Source organism: Prosopis cineraria, unplaced genomic scaffold, assembly GCF_029017545.1.
Source record: "Prosopis cineraria cultivar Desert tree isolate PC_DT_omini unplaced genomic scaffold, ASM2901754v1 PC4, whole genome shotgun sequence".
Taxonomy (NCBI): Eukaryota; Viridiplantae; Streptophyta; class Magnoliopsida; order Fabales; family Fabaceae; genus Prosopis; species Prosopis cineraria.
The window spans coordinates 855,554-879,377 of NW_026555335.1; the positions used below are offsets into that span (position 1 = coordinate 855,554).

General features: G+C 35.1%; 1 protein-coding gene across 2 annotated transcripts; it reads right to left on the reverse strand.

The window, feature by feature from the left end:
• Positions 1 to 1,146: 1,146 nt before the first annotated feature.
• On the reverse strand, positions 1,147 to 23,367 carry LOC129310027 (U3 small nucleolar RNA-associated protein 20). Of its 2 annotated transcripts, XM_054951834.1 has the most exons (31): positions 23,075 to 23,367; positions 22,478 to 22,600; positions 21,617 to 21,774; positions 21,032 to 21,076; positions 20,726 to 20,804; positions 20,530 to 20,603; positions 19,616 to 19,722; positions 19,176 to 19,358; positions 15,408 to 15,611; positions 14,909 to 15,125; positions 14,729 to 14,800; positions 14,301 to 14,638; positions 13,780 to 13,972; positions 13,394 to 13,640; positions 12,974 to 13,313; positions 12,230 to 12,410; positions 11,974 to 12,114; positions 11,498 to 11,759; positions 10,912 to 11,370; positions 9,629 to 10,092; positions 8,843 to 8,979; positions 8,575 to 8,756; positions 8,106 to 8,489; positions 7,656 to 7,781; positions 6,733 to 6,798; positions 4,848 to 6,658; positions 4,475 to 4,754; positions 3,436 to 3,666; positions 2,270 to 2,791; positions 2,036 to 2,168; positions 1,147 to 1,653 (listed from the first exon to the last, which is right to left on the reverse strand). In XM_054951834.1, exons 1-31 carry the CDS (start codon positions 23,129 to 23,131, stop codon positions 1,397 to 1,399), a joined length of 8,073 nt encoding a protein of 2,690 aa, XP_054807809.1. In that variant the 5' UTR covers positions 23,132 to 23,367; the 3' UTR covers positions 1,147 to 1,396. The 2 variants fall into 2 exon arrangements, with proteins under 2 accessions (XP_054807809.1, XP_054807811.1); XM_054951836.1 differs by lacking the exons at positions 14,909 to 15,125; positions 15,408 to 15,611; positions 19,176 to 19,358; ... (5 more) ...; positions 22,478 to 22,600; positions 23,075 to 23,367 and having other exon boundaries at positions 14,301 to 14,630; positions 14,729 to 14,783.
• Between the last annotated feature and the right edge of the window lie 457 nt (positions 23,368 to 23,824).

Below are 23,824 nucleotides of genomic sequence, written 5' to 3' on the forward strand. Positions count from 1 at the left end.
CATGTTAATGTTTTTAGAATATTTTATTGGAGACTTATTACTTTTTTTGGTTAGAGATGTTGGGTTTTATCTTTTACAAGTAAATGCAGTTAAACAAGACAATTAGGAAAATCATGTGGACTCCCCCCCCTCCCCGGGTTAAGGAGTTGCATATTGTTAGAAAGGTATCATTACCTCTTGCTCAAATTAATCCAAATTTTCATTGTGTGGCATCATTATTATTAATGGCATATTTCCGGAATGCTTTTGATATATTTATTTAATACTATTGCATATCTGCAACTCAAATTAAAAATTTTAAGATAAATTAATTCAGCTCTCTCGACTAGTGAAATCAAACATTCCTTGATAAATTTGATGAAGCATGCGACTGACTAATTCAATCTAATCTATATCATTATTGTCAACTTTAGATTCGTATTTCCTCAATGGCTTATTCCTCCCATGCATTGCATCAAATAGTTCCCAGTTGTACAAGTAATAATGAAGTCTAGAAGCGAGAAACTCTCAATTGCATCTGCGAAATTCTCACACGTATATCAAGTGATTATGGATGAATGTTTTTCACAAAACCAACAAGAGAAATTTCATTTCATATTTGATGAAATGCTCAAGGCACAGCGTCTGATTTTGGTTAGGCATTTGGACCGTCCAAATAGAAAATCTAAATGATCCACATTTATAAATTTTATTTTTCTATTTTTATTTAATATTTAATAGAAAAAATTATAAAAATTTAATAAATCCATCTTATCATTAACATGAACAATGAAAATTTAATTTGAATAATTCAATTTAATATTAATTTTTTTAAATTAACTATTTTTAGATTTTTAATTTAATAAATATAATATTAAAATTAAAAAATAAAGATAATCTTCAAACTGACAGTTTAAAAATTTTTAAAAATTATAATTTAAAAACTTTAAACATAAACTAACCAGAGTATATCTAAATAGTCAATTTATAAAAATTTTAAAAAATAATATTAAATTAAATTATCTAGATAATATACATTGTTTAGATTGATCATAAGGTAAATTTATTAAAATTTTATAATTTTTATTTTAATAAATATAAAATAAAACCGATAAATATGAACCGTGCATATCAAAAAATTGAATAGTCTAAATTGCTCATCAGCACTGAAAACCGAACGCCAAGGTTACATTAATAGCCGCAAACGGTATTATACAGTGCTCAACATCCAAAAAATGATCGAAAATAATAAAATATACAATAATAGAATCATAAGAATTATTCTAAAAAAAACCATCGCTTAAACATGCAACTAGCATTTTGGTCAAAAAAAAAAAAAACATGCAACTGGCATTACGCTGAAATGGGAAGCTGCAGTTGACCTGCAAAAGAATATGGATCTTGAAGTTGAGATCAATTAATGCATCCATCTAGCCATTTTCAAAGTCAAAATCTTTCTCTTTTTATTGGCACGATTCTTGGCAGAAATTCTCATCTTGCGCTTGGCATTTCGCATTGGATTGATGACAGCCATGATCTTTTCTTCTTGTTTCTTCTTATCTCTCTTTGCCTTTAGCTTCTTCCCAATAAGGTTGTACACCTGCACAAAGTTCTGGGTCCCCAGAATGTTCTGCACTTTCTCAAGGCTTTCTTCCGCTAACTGTTTCACATTATCTGGTAATGGGCATACAATTAATCAATTAAATATGTTATCCTAAAAGCTTAGTTGTTGATAGAGCACAATGGTGTAATGCAATTCATGTAGCTGATCCCATCTAATAGCATAAGGCTTCTTCCTGTTGTATAATGCATAACAAACAAAGACACAGGGATTCATAAATAGTGATTCTCTTTTTCTAACTGAAAAATTCCCGACCGAGCATGCCTGCACTCCAGATGCATTGCTCATTTCCATAAAAGATAAACTCAGAACCACTTCAGCTGAAAGTGGGAGTCTGGCGCGCAGAAAATAGAAAAATATACGTAGAAACAATCAAATTTTGGTTATTTCCCTACTTTTCCAGATTGAATAAAAGAAGACAAGAAAGGAACTTACCAGGGATTACTTTCCCAGCAAATCCTTCGCAGACCTTATACAGAGGTAGTAAGACTTCAGATGCATAATGCAGAACGTCATCCTGACTAATCTGTGACATTACACTTTTAAAAATGTTGAAGACTATTCCCATCTGCGCTCAAAAATCAAATACTTCAGCTATTGGGCATATTTGTCAAGAGAAAGGTTATACACAAAAAAGGAGGGGGGACTTCGCATAACTTGCATACATACCCGGTAAGTTTCCATTTGAAAGGCAATCTTCCCCATTTTCCTGAGCAGTACTGAGACAAGAACATGTTGGAGATTATCTGCACTCTGCTGGTTGTTTTGTTCATGTACAGAAGATGTATGAAGTAAGAACAAGTTTCTTCCCTTCCTTGAATCAAGCAAGTCAAAAGCTTTAAGGAACCGGTCCTTCTCGTGCTGCTCAAGAGCAGACCAGAATGCAGCAGGATCTACAGGTGAAATTAGTCCCATTACAGAATGGACCCCGCAAATGGCAAAGACGATACTTTGGTTCATCAGGTTGGCATCGGTATCATCCATGGGTGGAGTTTTAAGTTGGCAGCAAAGTGAAGCAGCTACATGAAATAGATTACTAGGACTCATAAGATAATAATTTGCCAGAGACTTCTGATGTTCTTTGCAAGCATCAACTACATGTGTGAAGTATTGGGCTATAAGGTGGACCGATCTGTTGCGTATCCATGAATGTGGGTGCAAAAGCATCTGACATATCGCATCCCATATAACCTGAAATTTGTCCACTTACACGTGAGAAACATAAACAGAGCCTATTTGGCATAATTGTGAAAAAGAAAAATACAGCTAATTTTTTTAAAAGCCAGTTTATTACTAATTTGTGTTCGGCCAAGACAAACTGCTTTTAAGTTATAAAAAAAAAAAAAAGAAAAAATCAAGTGAGAGGACCAGGAATTTGGAGTTTTGACTTTGAAACAGAAACTGATTTTCTTTCCGACAACCAGCTAAAAATTTTTCTCTTAAAAAAGAATTATCTTTCTTCTAAATATGTTTTTATTAGTTATTTAAAAGGAGAAACATACCTTTTTAAATTAAAAGATGAGCTAAACAGTAACGAGACTAATCAAAATGTGTATCAAATGTTGCTTCCCCATGGCAAAGCCTTTTAAGAAACTGGCTTCATTTTAAAGGGGGGAAGTTCCAAAAGGAACAAAATTAAAAGCAATGACAGTGACAACTAAGGGTATATTTGAATTGAAGGGAATAAAGGGAAAAGAAAGGAAAAGGGAATTTTAACTACAACATTGAAATGAGCGCATTTATGCATACTATTATGTACATCCTTTTTTTTTTGGGTAAACTATTTATTATATACATCCTCATATCCATTAAAAAATTGCTGATGAGTGATTTACCTCAAGATCCCCAGCAAAGCATAACTCACGGAACTGATGAATCAGCTTCTCTAACATAACTAAAGAATAGTATGCTTCCTTCCAATGAGGAATAATAGAATCCGCAAAGTCAACCTCCCTATCAGTGATTACATCTATGGAAGACTGCAAGATGCGATGAGTCACTGGTAAGATACAATTAACATGTCTATAAAATCCTTTCTTCAATATCTCAATCAGCAGCCCCAAAACCTGTACCCACATATTCAGATGTCATTATACATGATAAACTCAAGAACATATAGAAATATGTGCAAAAATAAAAGCTTTTCAGACAAACCAGAAAAGAATTTACAATTAAACTGCACACCAATAGGTTTAAAGCAAAATAGGTCTGTCCAATAAAGCAGTACAGCAGTTTTTGAAAGACAATGGGAGTGTACATAAAACAAAACCCCTCTACCTATTATATGAATTCGATGAGAACAAAAAAGACACTTACACCCTTCAGTTATAAGTGAACTACAAGTTACCTAGAAAGCATCCCTAAATCCTCCCCAGTTGCTCCTAACACCTAATGCATCTGATTCTTACATACCAGAGAAACATAAGGTGAATGGGTGTTTTTTGTTTTTTGTTTTTTCTGGGTAATGATTGACAATATGATAAGATTCCCTTATTCAAGAAGGAAGCAACCAAAAAATAAATAAATTAAATCTGATTTTATTTTTTTGTTATTATTTGATTTGAATCTGGATATTATTTAGGATAGGTTTCAGGAGATTTTATTTAGATATTTAATTCTTTAGAATTAATTTAGATTTTAATTATCTAATTATCTAGATTTCAATTGTATTTGACTTTATAAAAATGCCTAGCATCTTAGAAACTAGCATATCATGAATAAAATAGTCTTTTAAACCCTTTAAAAATTCTCCTAAACGTAGCTATTGAGAGAAATATAGAACGAGATTCTTGTTCTATATCATCTTAAATTTGTTTCTCTTATTTTCTTTTGTTATTTTGAGCACCTAACACAATATAATTATGAGGATATTACCTGTGCAGCTGCACCCCAAAGTTGCTGCTTCTCGCCCAAATACCAAGATAAAGCATACTCAAGTATGGAGTTTAATGAATTTGGGCTTATTGAACCAATGAGCTCCTTTATAGCAGCCCCACTCATAGAACGAACAGAATTATCATTGTCATTGGCCAAGCAGGCCACTAAATGGACAAATAATGTCTGTGATTGCTCATCCAAAACACTTCTTGGAAATTTGACTATGACAGCATGAATCATTTCAAGAACAGATTTCCGTCCCGTTGAATACTCATACCTGTAAAGATTAAAATATTCATAACCATACAAAATACAGGGACAAAATAGCTACAATAACCAACCTTCACATTGGCTATTCTAGATCACTTGCCTTAGGTTTGCAAGAAGGGAATCTAGATGTTGTTGCAAGCGTTTTCCTGCAAGACGATAATCAAGCAGAAATTGCAACAAAATCTTACTGCACTTCTTGCGAATTGATTCCAATTGACTTGTCACCATCAATTCAGCAACCCTGGTAATAAGATCATAAATTTCAGGTACAACAAGCCTGCGATTGACAATACCCTTAAGGAGTGAAAGGGCCACAGGAGATTGATTCCTTTCAAGATCAACAAACAATGGAAGCTGAATTAGATGGTGTAGCTGATCTGACGTAAGTGTGATTTTGGTGCTCCGCAAAAGCACAGTCAGCAACGTCAAACATGACTGCATTAAAGGACTACTAGAGTTCACTGTAGTGTGTGCTATGTTCAAAAGGGCAGCCTTTAGTCTTTCAGCTTGGGATTCAAGGGATGGCAAGGGCAACCTTACCAATAGTGTAAGACATCCAAGGGAAGCAGACAAAATATCCTCATACTTGGAGCACAGGCACTCACTCAGTATCCTGACAAAAGGATCTAGTAAAGATAGAATATTTGCATCTTTCATATCCTGTTTCATACCTTTCATATGTTTATGCAATATTCTGAGAGCAAACACCCTAATAAGATGCGAGCATAATGAGCCAAATTCAACTCCACGGCTTGTAGACTTTTTATTAGAATCAATACAAGGCTTATCAACCATGTTAATTGATTTATTTCCAGGCTTACAAATTTCACCTTTAATCCCGTCTTCAACAAGGCCATAAATAAAAATAAACAAATCAGTCTCATCTACGGATGGATTGCATTCAATACCAGTAGCAATATGCTGCAGCATATTTTCCAACTTTGATTTTACTTTTGGTGTGATGTTATTCTGCGTTTGAGCTGTCACTGGTGCAAGAAGCTTCAATGCATTGCTTTTGAATGTAACGTTTTGGGCTATCAATTTCAAGGTTTCAAATGACTTTTTCCTCCTGGTTTCTTTCATCTTTGAAGCTATCTTTTCCACTTCCTTTTCTTCAGCAACATCTCCAAGAATGTCCATCTCAATCACATAAAGAAGATCTTCCAAACAGTAATCTAACTTTCCATTCACTGGATTCAAAAGACACTTAGATAAAATAAAATTGAGTGTGTAACCTAACACATGAAGTTCATATCCTCTCTTCAAGGTAGCTTGCAAAACTTTTACAATGAATTGCAAGTATTCCAATCCAAGCTCTTTCAAACACGTTGCCAATGCAGACCTAGCTTCATCACGAATGCTCTCTAGATGACTCTTTAAGAAGTTTGAAATTCGATGAACAATACTTGAAAGATGCAAATCCATTACATCTGCTGGAAGCAACTTAAGTAGTTTCAATGCTGCAAGACTGATATTCACATTGATCTTTTCTGAATCAGAATTTATAAGCTTTTGTATCTTTGGGAAAACAACTTCAGACAGGCAAGCCTGTATCTCTCTGTCCACAACAGAATTACCAGAGTCACCTGAGGCAGCAGACGAAGAAGTGACAGCAGTCCCAAAATCAGAATCAGAGCCCAATGATGGTTCTTTAGGGTGAGAGATTTCTGAAAAATGATATCTGTCCAAAATAGAGCATATCAGCCGAATAAACACTTTCTGCTTGTCTGGACTGCTGGACATCCCCCGAAAGCATCTGTTCAATAAGGCATAGTATGACTTCCACTCCATTTGACCAGCCACAGAAGCTATGGTCTCTATACATGCATTTTTCATATGTTCAGCCTTTCCTTCTTGTTCATCAAACAACATGTTGAAGAAGAGAGGCAAAAACACTTTCTTGATGATACCCTAGAATAAACCAATGATACATTATATTCAATGCTAGAAAACTATTTATCCATATAATAGCACAAAGTCATTACCTCAGACATCTTGTTCATACTGATAATATTTCTAAACCGTGACAAAGCCCTTACTCTCCTATGCATCTGCAGTATCAAATGAAATGATTTAAGAAATGTAGCATCATTTTAAAGACCTATGAAAATATATAAAATAATAACTGAATAACAAGTAAAACAGTTTGAAAGAATGAAGAAATAAGCATTACAGGGGATACTCATGCCAAAGGCAAAAAACAAGGAATAATTTAGGCTTGAAAAAAGGTTTGTTAAACGCGCATGTTTGGAAGCAAAAACATTCCATCCGATGCAAACAAATGAATGCAGTCTGCTAAAAAATTGAATGCAAGGTAAATAGGAGCTCCAAATACAGAGTGCAGCTTAATGTATTTGGAAATGGAAAACTCCAAGCCTATATAAACAAATAAAAGCAAGGATATAAGAGCGCCAACCATGAAAAAGGCACATTTTTACAGAAACAAACTAATAGAGTCCTGATTAAAGTGGGATAATGAGTGATTTGGGGAATTAAAGAAATATTAGGAATAAATATTATTTTTAATTCATTTTAGTTATTTTATATTTAGTAGTATTATTTAGATTTTATTTAGATATTTATTCAAATATGCAGATATTTATCTAGATATCTAGTTATTTAGATTTTATTCATATATTCAATTATTTTGGATTACATTTAGCATTATAAATATGTTTAGGAACTTAAAAGCTAGCATATCATGAATAAAACAGACTTTTGAGTCCTTTGAAGATTCTCCTAAATGTGGCAATTGAAAAAAAATATAACGTGAGATTCGTGTTCTATATTATCTGAATAGAATTACTCTTCCTATTTTCTTCTATCAATTCTTTGTTCTTTTATTAATATATAAAGTTAAATTCTAATTTCATATTTCTCTCTACCTATCTCGGGTCCTATCACATACCTTTGAGTCAACAATGTTATTGAAAAAATCTACTTCTTCATCTTCACTGCACAGAGCCACAAGCGATTTAAAGTTTGACACTTCTGGAAGCTTCAAGACCATTTGACGCAACAATTTTATCCATCCCTGCAACAGGATTTTTTTGGCCAAAGCACAAAAATAGAGGATTAAGTGATAATGCATTGGTTATTTCAATGTGAACAATTAAACAAAACAAATACAAGAATGTAATCAAGATATAATTGAGTGTGAGTGGTCTAATCACCCTATCTCACAATGGATGGAACTAAGAAGGGTAGGTAAGAACCACTATGACGATAAAGAGGAGAGAAGCAAAAGTTTTGCTGACATATGCACCTACATATCTAACTTCATATCACTTTGAAAATCTATATCGCACAAGTTTATAATATTTTGATAAAAATGAATAAAATTAAGAACACAGAATACCTTCCTAACAGAAAGTACTCCATCCATTGAATCAGCCATATGCTTCAAAAGAAATTTGTTTGTGATACGTTGGATGCATGATCTTGTCCAACAACCATCAGTGTCTCTCATCACAGACAACTCTCCATCACTGTTTCCTTCTTTATTAAAGATCAGGGCAGAAAAATCAACAAAGGACAACAATGAACTACAGGCGCTAACCACAAACGTCAGTTCTTTAGATGACATGTCATGCACACAATGGGACAAAACAAGTAATGCGTGATCAGCCTCAACTTTTCTGAAGAAGTCAGAATTAATGCTTTCATAAGCCTCAAGAATTGCATCATGATTAAGCCAACCCATCGAAGAAGCTGTTGCATTCAGCTGGCGAAGAAGTTTTGCCTGCATTGCATCAAAATAGCAGAGTATTACAGAAATACACAAGGTATAGAGTTCTGTCAGACAAAATGACAGGGGCAAAATTTACCACTAAGAGAATAGACATATCAGATGCTGCAAGTGTATCAAGAAGATCACAGACCCTCAACCGCATATCCAGCTCCGCCAAAACATATAAAGGACAGATAGCATTCAGAATCTTAGTAGCACAACCATTTCCTAGTATTGGTATGAAATTTTGAATGACTTGCAAAACCTCAGCACAGGCATCTACAACAAAAAATAGAATTTCAATATCATAGCAGCAATCCAGTCTGGGGGAAGAAAAAACCAGGGAATATATGACAGGCACTCACCAGAAGTAAGGGATTTCTTCTCGATGAACAGAAGCAAAATATCTACAAAATGCCTTGCCAGATCCGCATCCTTGATGTACTTTGGTAAAAATTTTAAAATGTTTATCACCATCTCCCCAGGAGATTTGACCAGCTTTCTGGCATTAAAAACAGGGGGGTGGGGAACTGAGTTTCAACTTCCAAGTCCAATTCTCTCATCTGATTTTTTTTTTAATGATTATATGGAAACTGTTTCTTTGCAACACAATATGGAACCAGTGCAATCAAAGGACATTATATCTGTTAATTATTAATACAATTAGTTTCATGTTCATACATTTCCTAAATATTTTTTTGTTGTTTTTCCCCTTTGCAATCTTATCAGGAAGAGTAAATGATCATTTACAGTTAAAGCTTTGAAAATATAGTAATCAAGGGATATTATATTCCCTCTCTAACTAGAACAACAACAACAAGCCTTATCCTACCAGGTGAGATAGGCTACGTAGATTGCACAACACCATTATGTTTTATCATTGGCCAAGCTTTTAGGAAATAATTCCTCTCTACATCTCAAATATTTAACCTCGAGTGCAAATTCAACTACAAAGACCATGCACTATCCATAACACAGGAACTTGATTTCACACAAAATGGCAGGATATATGATCTCACAAACTTAGATAATAATAAAACATCCAGAAATTTCAGCTGTATACATATTTAGAACAGATAATGGAAGCAATGTGTAATAGCAGATATATTTAAAATTCGCTACACAGGCACATCAGTAAGACAAGCTCATACCTCTTGGCTGCAGTATCGTTTCCAAATAGAAAACACAAGCTGTCTACAAGTCCCACAATGTTGGAATGCAAAACTCTTTGCGCAGGATTTTCTTCATCATCCAATTCATTGTCAAGGTTCAACAAGTTATTAACAAACTTTAGAACACAAACTATAACTGCCTCAGAAGCTGATTTGACACGGAGAATTGAATATATATCAGAAACAAGACTCTCTTCCCGGCATAATAAAGCCACAAGATTATTGTTTCTACCCATGGCCAAAAAGCAAGAGAAGAGCGAACTCGGTTTCTCACTACTAGCAGCTTCCTGCTTGAATCTATCAATCAAAGGTTTTACTGAGGCAAAGAAAAAGTCCCACAAATCAGAACCAAATTCATGATCTTCATACTTGTTAAGCACAAATGAAACAATTTTCAGGCACAAAGATCTCATATCCTTGAACTGCTTCAAAGTTGTGGTGGTCTGCAAATATAAATTCAAAGTTAAAAGAAATTAAACAAAACAAAGCAAAACTACAAGGGAGAAAAAGAATAATAGACTCCCATACAGAATTTTATGCTGATAATTACGAAGTTAAATGTTACAAACTTATAGTTATAAAATATGAGGGAAATTTCACCCAAAATATATATTTATATATATATATATGTATATGAGGGAAAGGACAATAAATAACGCCATAAAAAATGTTGGATAGAATAGAACGTCAGACTGATGTGGTTAAAATTCCATTTTAGAGTTTTCCTTTTTAAATATAACTCTTGTTATCTTTTGCAGTCTCAAGTTTTTTCGGGCATCCTCAAGGGTAAGTCTCCAGCAAAGAATAATAGATTAGATGGGGACATATAGTCATCCAGAAACTACAGCCATGCCACAGCAAAATGGAGCTTAGTCCACTTCTCTTTCACATTGCTGTAATTCATTCGAATTGCAGAAAGGTTTACCATACAGGCATGTTTGAATGTCAAGCTGAATGTCCACATAGGAGATTCATACTTCACTAGCGGGACAGTGATTTGAGCCATTAAGCATGGCACTGAAGAGGGAAACTAAAAACCGTAAGATTGTGATAAGCAAGAAAGCAACTAGTTGCACAACCCCCACTAAAACTTCGACATAAATATTGAAAGGGATAATACCTAAATTAATTTTATGGATATATGCATGGTCTTACCGCTATTGAGACCAACTTCAGGCACCCATCATTCATTAGTTATCAAAGTTAAATGAGAAAAGCTCAAAACTAATAATATTCTGCATTGACAATGATCAAAATATTACCAGGATTTTATTTACTGGAGTGACATTTTCCCTTTGGGAAAATGAATTAGTTCCAGAATCGCTTTGATCTGAAGGGAATTCATTCAATTTTGCATTGTCAAGACCTGATGCACAGCTTCCCAATACCCGAACCACACATCCCATCAATAGATCAAGAAAAGGTCTAACGTGCGAGTCATCAAAAACTCCAAGGAAATCTTCAATAACATGCAGAAAAGCATATCTCTTTTTCAAGGAAATCCCTGCTATACTTTCTGAGGTGAAATACTCTAACAAAGATGATGCTTGAAACTCACTAACAGAACCTCCAGGTAGAGTCCAAAACAACTTGGCAGGTCCATCAGTTTTATTTACTATCTGCAATGGCTTTATCATTAATGCAAAGAAAATTGGCAGCTCATTGACATCAACTTCAGCAATGAATTGCAGAATAGCCTTCCGATGATATATGCTTGCATTCTGTCAAGATAAAAAGATAATGAATGATCAGTTTAGAACTAGCCATATGAAATGCACATTCAAATAATCAAACCCTCAGTGTGAGGCCAATGAAAGCAACCAACTCAGAAGTTCATATTAGATATACCTTCCGAGAAGCAAGTTCCCTTAGCATTCTGACTTTTGGCATCAAAAGACGTATAACTAATGGAACAAGATGCATCCTATGACATTCCTCAATGGTGCCAGCTTCTCTAGATAAACTCCATGTTGTTAATTCCTCTCTCAAATTTTTTGAAGTGATCAAGTTTCTCAAATGCTGATCATATGGTACAAGGTAATCATCCTTCCAGGTCAACAAGCAATCCAGAACTTTCATTTGAATTTCAGGATCATTTTCTTCCATAAGCCTACCAAAAGGACACAAAATAATGTCTTAAGTAGGGGTGATCTCCAAAATGGAGTATGCAAGTAACTGATGAGCAGATGAAATTAAGCAAGATACAGCCGCTAAGTAGCCAAAAAAAAAAAAATCCAACATGAACTATGCATGTAACTGACGAGGCAGATGAAATTGAGCAAGATAAAACTGTCAAATAGCCCAACAAAAAAGTGTGCATCAACCTGTTTTGCAAAACCTCCTTAAGAAATTGACTCCAGTAAAATGACTTGGGATTTTTCATCAGCTTCAACAAGTTTAACCATTCTTTCAGGATAGTCTTCCATGCTTTGCCTTTACAAGCTTGATTGTCAAACAATCCCACACTGTAATGTCGTATAACAAAGAAACAAACTCTAAAACTAGGTAACTTGAGTAAAACATCATATTCAAACTTCAAAAAACGTACTGATAAAGGGACCAAATCAACCACATATATACCTCACAAGGTCACCAGTGTTGTATCCTAAAAACTTTAGGAATAAAGGTATGAATTGCCGAGACCGGGATTCAACAACAGTTGCAATCTTTTGTAAACATTGCAGCAACAATGACAAGATTGTCACACAAGGTGTACTATCAGAAGCACAATTGACAAATTGTTGGAAAGAGTCACAGAGACCTGAGAAACAAATGAGCTTAAATAATGAATCAAAAAGAAAGCAGATTAGTAACTAAAGCTTAAAGCCAAGCACAATGATAATGCCACTCCTTATACTCATCTCTCGTTCACTTATTTTTTAATTTATTTTGTATGGTTTATATGACCATGAATAGCAACATAGTGAATTTCCCTGTTTTCCTTTAATGATTGGAACATTTTCTGTAAGGACAAAACTTACATAACTTATAAGCAAAAAAAAAAATTATTAATTAGTTGGCCACAAAAAAAAAAAAAGATTGATCAAATTAAGTGTAAAACCTTAACTAAAATAACAGCAATATTTATAGAACATATCAAGAACAAGTCAGACTCAGTGATCAGAACTAATTGCATACATCATTTCTAAACATAGTGTTTCTGTTGCATATAGATAAGTTTAACTTTTCGAGAAGGATGCCTTGTACTGTTCTAGCATCTCCATCTCTTTGAAAGTTTTCTTCTTTTACACATGCACCTATGCATGAGACAAACTTCAATAAATAAATATAGCATCCAAAAGTATTCATCAAGTTGGACAATACCAGTTGGCCTATCAGGCAATACAACATTCACACAATGATCTACCACCGAAAAGGTCTGTGATATCAATTGACATCGTTCAAGATAACACACGAAGTTATCCCACACAAGTGCAAAATGTTGACTAATCAAGACTGCAAGACATTCCAACGCAGGATTCCAGAGGTAACTAAAACGATTATTCAAGATGCCAAGCAATCCATTCAAAACAAGGGGTACATAAACTTCAGAGATCCTTCCAGCAGATAGGTCCATCTGGATCTTGGAAATCACTCGCTGAATGCATCTGCTGGTAGCAATTGAAATAGGAGTTGTTTCAATTGAGAGAAGGAGCTGAAGAACCTGTTACATCAACAAAATTAGAGCTCTGATAACTAGAAGCTGAAGTAAAAAGATGACAGCTTGGAACACATGATACATACATTACTTGGCATTCTATCTGCGCTGGAAATATGAGAAAGTTCAGTTTTCCTTCTCTTCTTGGCCATCTGCTCTGCTGAAGGAATTTCCCTATCCGGGAATTTGTAGAGACAGAGTATTTTGAGAGTTGAAATGCGAATCCCCTTGTCTGGATGGCTCAGATTATCAGCAAATATGGTCACCACACTGTCAATCCTCTCTTCAATCTCTGAATGAATTTTTCTATAGCCAGCTTCTTCTAAAGGAGAACTAAAGTTCAATAGAGAGAGTAATAAGAACAGAGCTTTGACTGTCAAAAACAGAAGTTACAAAATCTGAATATTAAACACAGAAAGAAGACAGGCAAACATGTCTACAAACATTTAATTACAAACACGAAGTCACTTACCCATACTTGGATTCCAAATGATCAGCTACAGCTGACAACACTCGTGAAGATGATCGATAGCTTTTTGCAAGACTTAAAAACTTCTCTGTCGCATCAACTCCACAGCTACTGTTGCGACATAGACTGTCGTAAGAACTTAACGCAGCACCTATAATGCTTTCCCAGGCTTTTTTAGAACTATCTGCAATGTAGCCTGAGCAAACAGCATATGCCATTAAGAAAATTCCAACAAAAGAGCCAGAAGCAAGAAAATCATGAGAAACTCTGCCATTGTACTGTCCACAAGGTTAAAGAAAATACATGAGAATAAGAAGGAGAATTATTATAGACAAAAAAACGCATATATTGTAATGTATAAACAGAGCCAGATTTCCTTTTCAAGGTATCGATCAATCCCATCCGCAATTACAATAGCAAAGACAACATTTCCACCTTCTGATCAATATAATTAACAGCATAAGGTTCTATAAAGTTGTTCATCAAAGAAGTATATTGCAAAGAATGAAGGATCAAGATGGTACCAGGTTTAACTTTCACAAGGTGATCTACTGCATTAACAAGATCCACTAACAAAGATGGATTGGCCTTGACAACTGACATGTGAGAATAGCAGCTAACAGCTCCCCATAGAAGTGCCAACTTTCCTTCATCAATTTGACATGATACTTCACAATGTGCAATATAACTTATTGCTTTATTGATGATTCCTTGCAAATGACTGGAAATCCTTGCAAGTGCTTCAGCACTTGTACCATCCACAAAGTCTTCCTTCTGTACGTTTAATTGCATTTCCTCGCAGAAGGACTGTAACAAATATATTACTTCTTCCTCTGAATTCTCCATCAAATCATCTATTGCACTAAAAATCAGGTCATAGAAGTTAAATATCATATTTACAAAGGTCCAAGCCATAATTCATTCATGCATATTTATATGGTTTTGAGGTTACCTTAAAACAGCACCTCTGAATGCATGTAAACAATGTTCCATGAGTAGCAACTCTCTAATAAAATGAAGTAAACTGCAGCAAGCAAAAATAAATAAATATATGCATAGATATATATCAAGAAGGAACAGAAACAAACAAAAGAAAATGTCAACATTGCAAAAACATTAGTCCAGTCAATACCTGGAGCTTTGTAACTTAAAAACAGGAGCCCACTGCAATGCACACTCAGATATTAAAGACTTGTCAATGTAGCCGCGGAGCCCGTTAAGAATACCCAACATTAATTTCAAAATTCTGTCAATAACCAAAGATATATCATCTTGGGACTTGATCATGCCAGAAGTTGTGATGTACATCCGCACAAGCAACAAGACAAGTTCAAGCATAGGTTTATAATCTGGCAAGCATAATTGCAAATAAGATTAGAACAACTGCATACAAACTCTGTAAACAACTAAAATAAGCACACTAATAAGAATGCGAACCAGGAAAAAGCCACACAAACACAAATTCCAAGAAGAATTTCAAGGAACCTGTCAGCATTTTAACCTATTCCATTAACACATTTTGATGAGCCACAAATATTGCTAAAAATAAAATGGAATAACTCCCATAAATTTAAGTAATATAAATAATAACAAATTACAAGGCCGAAGGTATTTTATATAAATTAACTCACCCAAAACTTTTCGCCCATTGTGGGCCTTTACAGCTGAAATTAGCACTGATAGAAGGCATCTTAAATGCGAAATCCCTCCAGTACAAGCACATTCTCTGACTTCCTCATATAAGCATTCCCACACTTGATTCAATTCCTTGGGCTCCATCATCTCACACAATTTCTCAAAGATAGATTTTACAATTTCCAGCACAGTGCTTGATTCTGGATGGGAGAGGGGACAATAGCGAAAATAATGAACCAATACATTAAAAATCATTGAAAAAATTCACTATATTTACAAAGAGCCACATCAATCACTATAAAGAATCCACCAAAATCCTGAGGAGAATTTCACCAATTAGAGTAACCACAATTATTTTCATAAGTAACATTAGATAAGACATAAGGACAAAAATGTTGTAGGACACCATAAAAATCCCTATTTAATTTTGCCACATTTATTATCATTGAACTTGAACTTTAAGGTCATGTTTGGTATGCTGGACTGATGAAGTGGGACTGGCACTAGGATTGGCCGATACCAACTTTTCATGTTTGGTATGAGACAATGGGAGATTTAATCCCAATCCCATTACCTAATGCCACCGCCCCCTAGTATTGGGAAATCAGTCCAGAGACTACATAATTTCAGACCAAATTGCCCTCTTGTCCATCAGCTATCCTCATGTTGCCGTCACTCCCTAATGGATCAGGGTCCCTAACTCCTAGTGAAGTGTGAACAGCATCTGCTCTTCACTCCATGTCCATTCTCGTCACCGACATCCTGAAAGATCAGATCTGGTGAGCTAGTTTGTGTCAGCATCCCTAGATTTGTTTAGATCTTGTTATGAAAGTTTAGACCTAGTGAGATCAACCACGACCCCTCTCTTTCCTTGGTCTTGATTTGCTTGATGGCAATCCTCTACCTCCTTAGTCCAAATCTAGCAAGCTTGACGACAGCGAAGGTAGTGGCTAAGGAGGATGAATACGGAAAATGTAAGTTCAAGTAGCAATGGAATTTGGGTTCATCAAAATGATTCCGCCTTTTAACAAGAAGAATGATGAAGAAGAATTTGGGTTCATCAAAAGCATCCCCACTTTTAGCCAGAATAATGACAATGGTGATGAACCTAAGTAGTGGGCATAAGAGGAAAGGATGAAGAAGAAAAAAGATTACAGCAACATTGCCTTTTTCCTATTTTTTGGGATAAATCTGAGTCTTTTTTTTTTAAATCCTATGTCATACCAAACACAATGTTAAAACTTATTACTACTCCCAATCCCTTAAAAATCAAAGCCATGTACCAAACAAGGCCTAAAGAAACTATTATGTTTTAGGCTCTTTAGTAGGAGCAAGAGGAGTATAACAACAGTAACAGTGACATTGGTAGCAGTGGTGGTAAAGGTAACTGCCGACTAGTGCTCAAATCATGATATCATAGGCCAAATGAAGTTGAGAAGGTATCTAGAGAAGAGAAGGAAGGGATAATAAGTTGGATCAATAACAAAAATCTTCAAAAAATGCTCATCACAACCCATGTATTAACAACATAATATCCTCCCACCAAATTAAATATTTTTTACACTCAACCAATTAATTGTTGTGAACTATGCGCTAGGAAGCTTGCAAATACTGTGCCCCCTTTGGTATGCTGGTAGACTTTTTGAAGGGAGTGAAATAGGGAAAGAATTAAAATTGAAATATGAAAAAGAATGGAATTATGATTTAAAAATATGTTTGGTATGTCAAAAAAGTATATGGAATCCTTATATAATTATTGTTTGGTAAATATATTGCATTGATCAAATTGAATTTCATCGATATCAAAGATCAAAATCCCTTTATCAAACCCTAATAACCCGTTTGGTTGGATTCCCTACATTAGGATTGCATGCAAGCCTGTTTGGTTGGATTCCCTATATTAGGATTGCATGCAATCCAGATGGATTTTCCTTATTCATGGTGTTTGGTTAGACAAGGTCAAGGAAAAACAATTACATGATGGGTCCAAGATTACCACATAAATCGTAATCGGGATTACATCATTAGACCTATGTGATTGGGATTACATGATGGCAAAAGACAGCCATGCCCTTGATTCTTCTTCATTTCTTGTCACCATTCACCTTCTGCTTCTTGTCCCTTGGTTCTCCTGTACCTTTTGACCTGCCATCTCTGATGAACCTCTGACAATGACGCTCCTCTATAGACAAAAATCTTTCACTGGCAACGCTCCTCCACGGATAAAACTCCTCCGCCAACAACACACCAATTGTCAGCAACATTTTTTAACTAGAATTGTAATATTAACTAAACCCACAATCTATATCAACCTCATGCATTTGTCTTCTCCAAATCCAGTTGTTCATATGTCTTCTCTAGTCATTAGCATCCCCAACCTTCATTGGGTCTCACTCGCTTGTCTTCTCACAATTTTCTTTGGATCTTGCTTGTTTCAGATCTGTTTCTTTCTTTCCCTTTTGCTTTAAAGGAACCTGATTGTCATAGGATGGTGAGGACACAAAAATGTTGTAGATGTTGGTGGCATTAGGAAGATGGAGGAGGAAGGACAAAGGGGCAACGGTGAAGGGAAACAATGGAGAATGCTGAATGAAGGAGGAGGGTTTTATTCTAAGGGCATTTTTGTTCTTTCACTTTTATTTGAATTTAATGAATATAAAAAATAAATTTATTTTTACCATATCTAATGTCAGACTAAGGAAACTAATGGTAATCATCTTTACTTTACATTACATTCCCTCTAATTCAGTGAACCAAATGGCCACTAAACTAAGAAAAGAAAAGAAAAGGCACTAGACCACTAGAACAACACCAAAATGAAGAGGCCACCACCATCAAACTCTAGTTAACCTTCATCAGAATGCCGAGAAATTCCCACAATCATTTGTTGTTGTTTTATTCTTCAACTTGAGTAAAGAAGCAAGTGTGGAAGCCATCTAAATTTAGAGAAGTGAGCAAACTTAGGATTAGTGATGAAGATGAGAAGAAGCAAACGTGGGTTCATGCTCCTCACCATGTCAATGTGTGTAAGACATCTCAAGCATGGTTCATTTCTAGTCGAAGTACAAACAAGATGGTCTTTCTCTTTTTGGTTCCATAAAGGCCACCACACTTCCTTGCAACCAAGTTCAGGGCATTTTGGCAGAATCAGGATTTTCCACACTTTTGTAGGTAACATTTACATGGCTAGTAATTAACTTGGGCCCAAGTTTTTTCTACAGTCTTTTACTACCCAAAAAAAATATTAATACAAAAAGAAAAGAGAAAACAAAATGACGACAACAAAAGGCAATGAACCTAAATGAATAATAAATAAACAATCATTTGCTCAAGAAGGACAAAAAAAATAACTCTATCTAAGAAAATGAGATGGAAGAAACTTTAAGCATTCTGGTCTAACCATATACACCACAATCAAGCATCAATGAGTTCACACTCTATCCAAAAAAAAAAAAACCAAGTTCTTTATATGCAACCATCAAAGCTAACCAATTAACCAATGGTTACTAAGTAAAAACTTCAACCATGATTGAAGTCCTAAGAGATCAGCAGACTCAAATTAGAATATATCAACATGTGCATATACAACAACGCCTCAAAATTGTGACCAACAACTCCATTGACCAGACGTGTGCGTGCAGGCACAAATGCATGAATTCCAATGACCAAGGACTGACACATAGATGCACGGCCCCAGGAAGGGACATGTAGATATGCGATATATATTAGAGAGAAAGATTGCTTAAACTAAGAAACAAGCTTGCCTTGGTTATCTTTATCACCAATAGAATATATTGCCTTGCTTGTCAGTAATTTCAATACTCGTTCTGCTTTTGAATGGAGTCTTAATGAGGAAACTGTCATAACATGATAAAGTAGAGCTTGAACACCTGATTCTCTGCAGGGTGAGGGCTTCTTCACTGCTTCTAGCATGACCCTTCCAATTCCTATCCAATCCGTCAGCATTATAAGGTTTACAAGCATCCAAAAAAATTAAAGAAATGAATCCACAAATCATGAATTAAAAAGAGAGGGGGAAAAAAGAATGAGAACCAAACAAAATATGAAACTACGAGGCAGTGTAACAGTCATAAACATTCTGAAATTGATTTGAAAAACAAAGGAAAAGATTAACTTAAAGCCACTAAGAGATCTAAACAGTTCACTCACAATTAGTCTGCAATGAAAAAGCGTCAAGACCTACCTCTCTTAAGATGCTCATCTGGTGCATTTCTCAGAACAAATGATACAGCCTCAGCCATGAATTGTTGGATATACTCTTTTGGGTAATATCTCAATTTTGCTGTGGCCCTTGAAGCGACAAAATAAATATAAGAAACTTGAAAGTGCAATGAATAAAGTTTGTACATAATGTCTGTGTACCATGCAGTTTAAAAATCTTTTCATCTTAGTGAAATATGATTGGCTAACATAATTGTATGATCAAAAGACGAAAGTCACTATGCTGCTTGCCAGCCCTTTGGCACCAGAGATATAATTACCATTTAATTCTTTGGAACCATAAAAGTTTTTGACATGCTTTGAGGTTATCTCATGTAGATAAGTATGCACATCAACTTGAAAAATGAGATAACAAACATCTAAGTTCATTATGGAAATGCGAGGCTCCATCTACATAGTACCACATAAAATCCCGTTAATGCAACAAATGAATGTGACTTAGTGAATGAGCAAGTATGAAGGATAATTTTCATGTGTGTTATTCATAAAAGATTCCCCCGCGCATGTGGGTGTGAGGGAATAGATTGCAACAGGTCTGCATTTCATATCCCAATGATCTCAACAAGATATGCGGAAATAATACAGAGTACAACAGCTTCCCAAAAAAAAAAAATCTGATATAAAAGCAGATAAAGACAAAATAAGCTAAGTCAAACTAGTTTGCTAAGAGAATATCAAAGCAATAATTTATTAATTAATATTATTGTCACTCCCAACCATCTTAGTCCATTTTGAGTTGTGCATACGTTAAACAAGTTGGCATCTATCAGAGAGGTGATGGCACGAAAGAATGCATATGAATAAACTAGTCAGCGTTTTCTGAACAGTCAATATTTCAATTAGAAGAGCATACAGAAATCAAACTTCATCACTCACTTGAGCACATGTAACGTGTCATATATTAGATACTTCTGCAAATACATCATTATGTATGACCATGAAATGAACATCTGCATGGCAACAAACATAGTTTTAGCATTCACACCAAAATGGTGACAAAAACCAAGTCTCAAAATGAAAAGCCAAATAATTCTCCTCACAAGAAAAAAAAAAGACCAAGATGATAGCTTACCCACTCAATGATCTCTGGATCTCGATCAGCCCCACTTTCTAGGAGAGACACTAAAGAACCAACAATTCTTGGCAAAAGCCTAGTACAATCAACATGCACAGTGATTAAGTAAGCAGTGAGAGAAAAAGAAATGCATGGGAAGCCACAATAACTAAACATTCATAAACGGCAGAAAAGGATATTCATAACCAATATCACAGCCTAGCATACAGGAACCTGACACTTAAAATAAATTATAGAAGACAGAAGCCTTATAAAAGCATGAATTCACTGAAGTAAATCCAGTCCAAGAGATAAGCAACTCACGGAACAAATTCCTCCAGGAGATCTCTAGATAAAGCTGCAATTAACCTGCAGAAACGAAGGTTTAAAATCCACAAAAACACTAGAAGATAGAAAGGGAAAAAAGGCCTAAATAAGACCTGGTCTCTCATCATCCAGGTCAAAGGTTACTTGAGTTAAGGAATCAGAAAATTAAGCATACAGCAAATAGTAACTATTTTTCGAAAGTAACTGGCATTTGTCAAAACGTAATTTTTTTTTATTATTATTTTTATCACTAGATTTTGATATTAGATAGTGTTGACTTGTGTCATTGGACAGAACTCATTCCTAACCTCTACAGCATACATATATACTCCGACCAAAATCCCCATTCCTGAACAGAATCCCTAGTCAATTAAGCACCATATAAAGCTCTAAATAATTACTATTGCAAACTAAGGAGTCAGACAGACCAAAATTTTTGTCAATAAAGATGAAAATATATCTCTCCTATTAACATAGAATGATGCCTTGTTCAAAATTTTAAGAATGATATCTGTAGTAGCCTTTCTATCATTAAACAAATCTGCATGCCCAACTAAGCAAAACGTAAAAGGGCTAGCATACCTGAAAATCGGCTCAAGCGATAGCCTTGCTTTTAATTGCAATCTAGAAAGGAGTTTTGAGATTAACGACTCCTTGTGCAACAGTACCAAGGGCAATGTTTGTGTATAGGGCATAACTTCTTCATAATATGAGATGAAATCCTCAGCAGTATTCAACTCCTTTTTCATGACAATTAACGCAAATAAAAAAATGTCAAACATGAACAAGAAAATGGTGTGTGTATAAAAAATAAGGGAAATTAATCAAGTTGAAATTCCGCTAATGTGGCAGATGTTTAGGAGAATAGCAGAAAAGAAGAATACTTAGGTGTAAAAATTTTATGAGAAAGTGGGGGAATATAAAATTGAAAGCATTTTCTCCAAAAATACATTTTATATGAAAGCAAGTTTGTATACATTAAGGGATGAGTTCTAGTTCCAAGCCCAAGGAATTGTGATTCCTCAGTTTGGTAAGGAAAGGGATGCACATAATCTGTGAAATTCCATGTTTCTCAAAGACAAGAATCACTGATCCACCCTTAAGGAGGAGGGGTGATTTCACCATTTATCTCAACCAATAATGAATCAATACTAGTTTTTTTTTTTCATTCATTTAGTCACCATACAAGTCCATTATATGCCAATTCCATGCACAGAACATAAGAGAAATGAAATTTCATTCCGCTCTCGTAGGAATATATAATTGGAACAGAATATTCGTTCTATTCCCATTCCAATTCCAGCTCACAGTATGCAATCAATAACAGAGTAGTGATAAGTACTAGAATACTACAACAGTTGCATGCATCTAACAGAACCAATAAACTTTCATGCAAAGAGCACAAAAAAATTAAATATATCAGCTCTGTAATTGAAGCCATACCCTCCATTCTACCAGGCAGTCTCTAAAGAAGGAGGAACCCTCCGATGGCTCCAACTTGACTTTTTCAAGACTCTGATAGACGTTTATATCTATATCATCTATTCTCTCGTAGAATGTCTTAAACTGTACATCAAAGAAAAATATGCCAAACAATTAATCCTAAATAGTGGGCAATTAAAAACAAATTGACTGGAACAAATTATACATATGAGAAAATCTTCAGATCGAAAGGGCAGATTCAATATTGAAGGACGCAAAAGTGAACAGATAATTCACCAAATCTCAGAAGCAAGAAATGTATCGCTGCAAATAAAAGACATGAGCATTTCCTATGCATAAAGGTTCAGGTTTTTAGCACACCACATAAATAATTAGATAATAACATCAAAATTACAAACAAAAACACAGCCCATTCATCTTTGCGAAACCAAAAACCAACTTTTACTCATGGCACATAAAGTTTTCGGGGTTCTAGCTCGCGTTGCCACCCTATATAAACTGTTAACTAGATGGGAAATAACTATCACCAGATGCTTCCACTGGAATGAACAAACAGAGTGGACGGCAGGCACTATGTCATTGACATAGAAAACTTACAACAAAGCGACGGCGGCCAGGGGATTTGTTAAGAGACTTGACGGACGACGTTGCCATGTTTGAAGACGAAGAAGAAGATGCGTACGACTGAGTGCAGCGGCCGTATATGTAAAGGCGGCGCAGAGAGCAAAGGGAGAAAATGAACTATGGTGGGCAGCTGCGACTAGTGCAACAGTGAATGAAAATAAGGGTTTTGGGATAGAAAGTATAGTTTGACAGCACAGGAGAGATGATGCCGATGAAGGCAAAGACTGGGGGAAGAGAGGACGCGCCTCTCTTGAGCGGCAACTCCGACCCCGCAAATATAAAGCACGGGCTGAGAACTCTGGGCCCGACTGCTACTTTCAACCTGCGATCAATGGAGGGGGAAATATAATTTTTAATTTAAGAATTTTAGTACAGCTGCTAATAATAATAATAATAATAGCCGGCTTAATTTGTAATTCATTTCACTAATTATGGTAGATTAGCAAAATATTTTGTTGGTTGATCAAGCTGAGTGTATTTGTTTAGTTAAATATAGTATTTAGCTGACGTTGAAATGGCGATGATTAAAGGAGGGCCGGTTGTGGTGGAACAATTGATCAAAACAGTAAAACTCCTTTAAATTGGACAACTAAAAATGAATTGGGTGTTTTTAATATTTTGATTTTTTTTTGTATTTTCTGAAAAAGTACCTCCTTGTACTACAAAAAGAAGAAGAAGAATTACAAATAAACACCTTAAAAAATATTGACGTAGAATAAGAAT

Coding starts and splice junctions, on each gene's coding strand:
- LOC129310027 (XM_054951834.1), bottom strand. CDS start 23,131: ATGGCAACGTCGTCCGTCAAGTCTCTTAACAAATCCCCTGGCCGCCGT. Junction 13,314..13,393: donor CAGATAGAATGCCAAGTAAT/GTATGTATCATG, acceptor TTGATGTAACAG/GTTCTTCAGCTCCTTCTCTC. Junction 11,371..11,497: donor GGGAACTTGCTTCTCGGAAG/GTATATCTAATA, acceptor TTATCTTGACAG/AATGCAAGCATATATCATCG.